The 7,877-nt window shown below is 42.8% G+C and overlaps 1 protein-coding gene across 1 annotated transcript in view; it reads left to right on the top strand.

Annotated features, from left to right (window-relative positions):
* The first annotated feature begins 1,203 nt into the window (after positions 1–1,203).
* LOC123978608 (jnk1/mapk8 associated membrane protein) overlaps positions 1,204–7,877 on the top strand; it is a 36,354-nt gene continuing 29,680 nt past the window's right edge. The window contains exons 1-2 of the mRNA XM_046061937.1: positions 1,204–1,366; positions 2,652–2,731. Of these exons, the coding sequence (XP_045917893.1) occupies positions 1,363–1,366; positions 2,652–2,731 (84 nt within the window). The 5' untranslated portion in view covers positions 1,204–1,362. The remainder of the gene's footprint in view (positions 1,367–2,651; positions 2,732–7,877) is intronic.

Here is a 7,877-nt window from a genome sequence, read left to right as displayed (position 1 = left end):
AGCATGTAAATTGATGAAGAAAAATGTTGCTAGGTAGCAGGTTACACTAAAGAATCTCTATGTCATCTTCTCTGCACAAAATGTAAAAAATGCCAAAACATTAGGAAGTATAATATTCAACATCTTCTGTCTTTTGAGGATGACTCATTCAGTCACTTGTTGTCATTAAAATGCTTACAACAACAGCGCAGTGATGAAAGGCGGGGTACACCCTGGACAGGTCGCCGGTCCATCGCAGAGACCCTGTCATTAAAACATTAAAACACAGCCACGTAGCAATGTTAGCGTTAGCCCTGTAAACAGCTAACAGCTGATCCGGTCCGCCAGAGAACGCAACGTAACTTTTCCTTTCTATTTCCCAACAGAGCCGTGCTGTTGTTTCACAGCTCGTGACTGGTGAACAACCTGCAGTGTTTGTGCTCATGTGTGTTTCTCTGTCTGCAGACTTGAGGTGGCCCATTTATATGTGTTTATTTCTCTGTTCCTCTCTCTGTGCTGGAGTTCTTTAAGAACTTGGTGGCTTGATCCAGATTATTATTAAATTGGCTGAATTTTAATAAGAGTGTGTTTATTCATATAGTGTATCAAGCTTGTTACTTCAATATATTTACTCCAAATCTGATGTAATATTTTACTCATGGATAGGGACGTTAGGCTTCTGTATGAATGAGCACTTTAGAGATAATGATAGTAATTATATACATAAGCCTTTATATGGCTGGTCTGATTGTATACTCGGAAAGATTGTGAAAATGGAAGGATTTAGCCGGAGTAGTGGTGATTACATATTGACAACATATTTCTGTGGTTTTTACATGGTTTGAATTTGGTTGTGGGCCCAGGGGGGTTTATATAATAATGATATACAGTAATCAAGAGGTGAATTTGTGCATTATACTTTGTCAAATAAAGCAAGCCAGGCAGCTTCCGTGTTTGAGAACAGCGCGGTTTTTTAATCGCCCACTAGAGGGAGGCAGCGCCACAATAACCAGCCTAGTTCAAATGAACAAAATGACTAAAAAAAAGATTAGTTCATTTTAATGAACGAGATTTGAATGAGCGAGTCTGTCAAAACAGTCGAACTTGCCATCACTAGATTACCCCTCTGAGAATGGTGATGCCATAAATGATACTGAGACTGAACTGTGAGAGGCAGCGATATACCGGCCGCGAGGCATCTAGTGTGCCGGAAAGCCAGAAGAAGAAGAAGAAGAAGAAGAAGTCAACTTCCGTCACGTTTGTCTGTAGGCTGCAGTTGGACCCTTAGCAATCGTTCCGCGTCTTACGCATCCGGATTGGTATCAAATGAAAACACGGTAGCACTGAGGCGTGAAAACCCTTTTAACCGTTACAAAGCCTACAATGGGTAAGTTAACGTTGCGTTGCATCCGATTTGTTTGCTTGTTACGTTAGATTGAGCACCGCGTAGCTTGCTGTGAGCTAACGTTAGCTGCACCGGCTAACGTAACGTTATGCCATGCCAGATGTTTCAGCAGATGTTTCAAACTGCGACCAGTTTCTTGGACACTGGCTTGTGATGGTCTCTCGCTAACGTCAACGTCATCCTTCTTTCCAAAAAGATCTTAGTTTGAAATATTGCCTTATCTAAATGAAGAAGCTAAGTTACCCACCGGAGAGCTGATTGAAGGACCGAGAGACCGACGCTTCCCGGTGTTGGAGCCCTGCTGGCTTTCAAACTAACTGGTTGCCGTGCGCGTAACTGTGTTGTGGGCAGAATATTTCCACTTCTGCTCCTCATGTGGCTCGGTGTTTCAATAAATTCATGTTTTCACAGTATTGTCAGAGTAAGAAAGTCACTGTTTAAATTCAATATTGCCTCGAGAAAAACACCTTGATAAACATGATTTTAAGATCGCTCAAAGTAACCAGCTGTTGTAGAGCAGCCCAATCAAAGTGTTACCTGGATGATGACGTGCTTAATCAATACGTGACTGGAAGACAGTCATCTGTGATTGCTGGATCAGCTCGCAGGTAACGTGAAGATCTGGGACTAGATGTTACTTTTTGCTCAGGTGAATTCGAATCCAGCTCCAAGTCTATTTTCTTCCATTTCTTTTTTCGTGTGTGGCTATATAATGTAGTGCTCACTTATTCAATCATGATCGCCGCAGTAGATTTAAGATGCGACTTGAAACTCGCCAGGAACATGTTTGTGAATGTGTGACGAATCTGGGGATGGAATCAGTCCGCAGCTGCTGCGCACAACACGCGCACGCGTGTGGCGACCAGTTACTTTGGAAACCAGTAGGGCTACAACACCGGTATGCATGTCTCTGCCTCACTGTACCGGAGACAGTTGTGTGACATAATGCTGATTCTGACAGGTCAACAATAAACCCACCTCCTGAAACACAGAATGCATGGAAGCGATGGAGGATAGGAGCTTGAAAATATCAGTCAGTAACAGTTGGCTACAAATGAGTTACCAGAAAGTACTTTTGATCCGCATAGCTTAACTTACCCGCTAACGTTAACGTTCAGTTAGTAACTTAATTGTTCAGCTCAGCTTCCTCATGGAAATGCCTTATGTTAGGTCATGTGGAACTTGGAGCAACTTAGAGTTTTTATGGTTCAAACCTGTAACAAAGTGATTGTGCTGTCAGAATGTTTACCAGCTGTTACTCTTGCAGCTGTGGCCATGAGCTCAACGTGTCCAGGCCTGTACTGTGGCAGAATGATGGTCAATGGATCAGTGGAGGGGGACTGTGGGGTGAGTACTTAAAACCAGATTTGTCTCTGTGGGAAGGCGGTGCAGCGCCTGTTTAGAGTGACAGGATGGAATGTTATTACATTTGCACACAATTTACGGCCTAAATGTGCTAAATGAATATTAGAAATCACTGACCACTTCTTTAGGTACACCTGTTTGATCCAAATACAACCAAGTCAATCTTTCAAAAAAAACATGATTCTACTTTATATTTATTAGGTACACCATGCTCGTACTGCGTTGGACCCCGTTTTGCCTTCAGATCTGCCTTAATTCTTAGTGGAATACTTTCAACAAGCTTTTGGAAACATTCCTCAGAGACTTTGGTCCATATTGACATGATAGCATCACACAGTTGCTGCAGATTTGTTGGCTCCACATCCATGATGCCAATCTCCCGTTCCACCACATCCCAAAGGGGCTCTGTTGGATTGAGATCTGGATTGGAGTTCAGTGAACTCATTGTCATGTTCAAGAAGCCAGTTTGAGATGGTTTGAGCTTTGAGACATGGTGCATTATCCTGCTGGAAGTAGCCATCAGAAGATGGGTACATGGTGGTCATAAAGGGATGGACGTGGTCAGGAACAATACTCAGGGAGGCTGTCACGTTTAAACAATGCTCAGTTGGCACTAAGGGGCCCAAAGTGTGCCAAGAAAACATCCCCCACACCATTACACCACCACCACCAGCCTGAACCGTTGATACAAGGCAGGATGGATCCGTGCTTTCATGTTGTTTATACCAAATTCTGACCCTACCATCTGACAGCTGAAATCGAGACTCATCAGACAGGGCTGGAGACTAACGGCGTCCTGTCGTCCTGGGGACGATAGAAAATGTGTTTGGGACGAAGAGAAATATTCTGTAGGACGCCTCTAGGACGAAAGGGATTGCGTAGACCTATGTGTTTATTTATTACGCTTAGCAAATGACAAACTGAACCGACCGAGCGCTGACTACAACGGAGGCCGTCTTCTCACAGTGTTACTAGTCACGCCGGACTCACACAGGAAGCCGGCCGCTCACCTGTTCCCGCGGTACAGGTCCATCTGTCCTCTCAGTCACAAACGGCTTGCTGAGCTCTCAATCGCGCTGTGTAGGCTAGCGTTAAGCGCCACACATCAATCTTGTCACGCAGCGAAAAACAAATCAATATTCTCTTAACGTCGACTAGCGGCGACAATCATCTCCACCCGGTTGATGAAACTCGGCATACGGCGTGATCGTAAAGTAACCCGCGCGCGCTGAGACGCTGCCAGCAGACTCCCTGGTAGAGTTCTGCATTATAAACATCTAAAACCTGAAGCACAATCCGGCCCCGTTTGGGACTGTGAGCTGCAGAAGTTAACATGAGGATTTGCGCTGAGATGTCTGCCTGATTGCCAGTGATGGTTTCAGTTTCTACCTCTGATGAGTGCAGCGCACTGGTCTCATTCAGTACAGTCTGAAGATAGCAGCAGAGTATAGGTCAGGTAGACTTTTAATAAAGATTATGAATTCTCATTATATAATGATGTTAGTCTCATAATATTACGATTTTCTTCTGGACATGTCAGAGAACACGGATATGTGAGATTCTGAATGTGCAACATGAGCAGAAAAGCTGCTGAAACTAAGTCCAGGAGTTTATAACAGAATTGAAATTAAATAATTTATCATCGAGGTAAAAAGGTGCCCCAACAGATAACTTTTCAGTTTTGTTTATAGATCTTTTTGTTTGAATTAAGCAAAATAAATATAGTTTATTTTATCAATTTAAAATCATTTATTATGTCACTAACAACTATAGAGGATAATAAAGTAAAGAAACAACATTTTGATTTTGGGATGCTGTACGTTAACTTCAGGACGGTTCAAATAGTTTTTCAGGACGGTTCCGGGACGGAGGTCAAAAAAGTTAGTCTGGAGCCCTGTCTGCTACAGTAAACTTTCAAATGTTGAACTCCTGCACGAATGGTTCTGATTATTGATGAGATAGTAGCATTAACTAATTAAGTAGGCCATTTCTCAAGTATTTAATGACTGAAAACATGAGACTGCGGTTTTGTCCAACTGGAATTCATATTATGCTAGTGGTGGGCTGTATAGTATACTATTACATAAAATGACAATAGCCTACATATAGTAAAATTATACAATTTATATATTAGCAGTATACTATTAGATTAAAATTAAACTTTTTAACTAATGTTATAATATTTCACTAATACACTCATTAAAACTAGTTTCTCCTCCATGTTGTAGAAAGAACCTCTGCAGTGGAAAGATGCAAATTTCCACTGGAGATGATGCTAGTGTGCCAGTATGTGCTCCTTCTAGCCTCCTCCTGAGAGTAGGAGGTGCACGTCAGGCTACGGCATAGGTGATGGCGTAGGCTATGCAGAGTCGATTTGACGCAGAAGTATAAATTGCACTTAACACGTTCCCCTTGTTCTGATTTACTTAAGTGTGACCAGTTTGAACCGTCCCTGGTTCAAAAACTACACAAGCACCAATCACAGTAAAGGTTTTTGTGATGAGTAGTCAGAATTTTAAAAGCTGTTTTCAATGTTTCAAATTTTCAAAACATCTGTTTCAATATTTTATAACTTTAAAAAAATATTGATGCCGATGGCGAGTTTACAGAGACTAGGGTTTTCTCTTCCAGTCCTCCAATGATTTCAAACAATATTTGAACACAAGGAGAAGGAGCAAGCACGAAGAATAAATATGTGTATAATAAATAGTTTTCTCTTACATTTTTCGCTGTGCTCCTAAATTTCGTTGTGTGCTCCTAAATGAAAAAATTTAGGAGCACACAAAGAAATTTAAATATGTGCTCTTTGGGAAAAAGGTTAGCGTAGAGCCCTGGTGTTTGCAGTGAGAGACCAGAGGTGTGTGTGTGTGTGTTACTGTGGGGAGAAGAGAAGAGGAGCAGATTCAGGTAAACTAAGGTGGAAAATGACCTACAATAACTTGCTGTCAATAAGCACAATATACACTGCTACCGAGCCCACTAACCGCCGCCATCACCACTATTATACTGTCTTAATGAGAGAACAGTCTGGGTGTGTCACGATTCTGTGTCTTGGATCCGCGACACGAGACCGTAGACTTTTGTGTCGCAATTTTGGTCTCGGTTTCAGAACCGTTACAGTAGGGCTGGATAATTAATTTAAAAGTAATCGAACCCAAAATTCGGAGCCTCTGACTGACGTAATTTCCCCATGTCGGTTATTTTGTTTATTTAATAATGTGCGTGTGTTGATGTACTTTTTCCTTGAAACATCCTACCGCTTGTATGACGTGACTCTGCCCCATCCAGTCCTGCTCAGCTTACAGACTGGAGTCTGATGCACTGGGAGATGTTAGCTAGCGCTAACCGCCTTTGCTTTCTAGCAGTTGTTAAAACAACAGACAGACTGACTTATTACTCACCCGCTTTCAGAGTCACTTTCTGCCGCTCTCTCTCTCATTCGCTCATTTTCTCACTCGCTACGCAAACCCATTGCACTGCAGTTAAAAGACCTCTGCTGCTCTTATAACAACACCTGTCATGTAGATGTCCTTTGATGAAGGAAGGAGGCAGAAACCTTGCAAAGCAGCTGGGCCGAACTCTGTCTCGCCATCCACCCTGAAGCACTTTGCTGATCAGCTGTGTCCAGTGTTCACAGACATTTTTAACACCTCACTGGAGACATGCCATGTGCCAGCCTGCTTCATCCCTGTCCCCAAGAAACCAAGGACCACTGGACTAAACGACGACAGACCTGTCGCCCTGACATCTGTGGTTATGAAGTCCTTTGAAAGACTGGTGTTGGCCCACCTGAAGGACATTACAGGCACCTTGCTGGACCCCCTGCAGTTTGCCTACAGGGCTAAAGGCCCATTTATACTCCTGCGTAGAGTCTACGTGCGTACCTACTCCATAGGCTAAACACGTAGCCATGCATTTATACTTGTGCGTAGGTGTGTCCGTCATTCTGCAATTACACCTCCAAACGCTAGTCGGCAGTAGCGCTACAGCGTCCACTGTGTTGACTTCTGCCGGCCGAGCAGCCTAACTTCCGGTTTAGTGCTCCGCTAACGTAAATGGGGGTAAAATTGTAAACGTGCAGCTGGTGTAGCCTTTTCAAATGTTACCGACCGAATGACCGAATTCTGATAGTAGTGCTACTGTTGCGACGGTCAAATATATCGATTCACTGTGTTAGAGCTGCCGTTTTGGCCGCTAGTAAATGTTACTTCATAGACGGTCAGGACTGCAGATAAGATCATGGGTGCCAACCTGCCCTCCATTCAGGACTTATACATTTCCAGAGTCAGGAAACGGGCAGGAAACATCACTGCAGATCCATCTCACCCCGGGCGCAACCTGTTCCAGCTCCTCCCCTCTGGTAGGCGCTACAGAGCACTGTACGCCAAAACCAACAGACTTAGAACAGATTCTTCCCACAAGCCATCACTCTGATGAACAGCTGATTTCTGACTCACAGTGTCAGGAACAACTCTTGTGCAATAACCCAGTAACTCTGCCTCTAATCAGCCACCTGTTTACTGGTTACCACTTATTATTATTTATTCATCATTCTCTATTTCAGAGCTGTTCATACTGTTGATATTGTCATTTTGTATACTGTATATAGTAACATAACACCTGCACATAAAGCCCTGGATATTTGCTTTTTAACAATGCGTAGGTGTAGACAGGCGCAAACGGCATTTTTTACATACTTGCTTGCGTACTTTGCGTGTACTTGGAGGATTAAACCTGAAACCACTAGGGGGCATACCAGGACCTGATCATCCCTCACCAACACCGGATTATCTTCCTTGACAACCTCCGAATTTGCACAATGTAAAAAACAAACAAACGCAAAACTGTATTCGGAACCGCCTACTACATACTACTGGCAACCGCAGTATGCAGTATGTACTGTATACTGCATACTGTTTGAGGTATAGTATGTAGTATGAAACTGATAAATAGACTTATTTTGCAGCATGCTAGTTTCCGGTTTTCATAATCATAACAATAAGAGGAATATAAATGTAAGAAGGCCGACCCCTTGAAACGTATTCTTCTTAAAAAATCTTATGTATGAGAACAGGGCTGCAGCCGATCTGTAGCAGAGGATTATTATTATTTATTATATAAAATAAAA

Source organism: Micropterus dolomieu, linkage group LG11, assembly GCF_021292245.1.
Source record: "Micropterus dolomieu isolate WLL.071019.BEF.003 ecotype Adirondacks linkage group LG11, ASM2129224v1, whole genome shotgun sequence".
NCBI lineage: Eukaryota > Metazoa > Chordata > Actinopteri > Centrarchiformes > Centrarchidae > Micropterus > Micropterus dolomieu.
The sequence above is the reverse complement of the archived record's forward strand: the minus strand, read 5'-3'. Positions and strand labels throughout refer to the sequence as shown.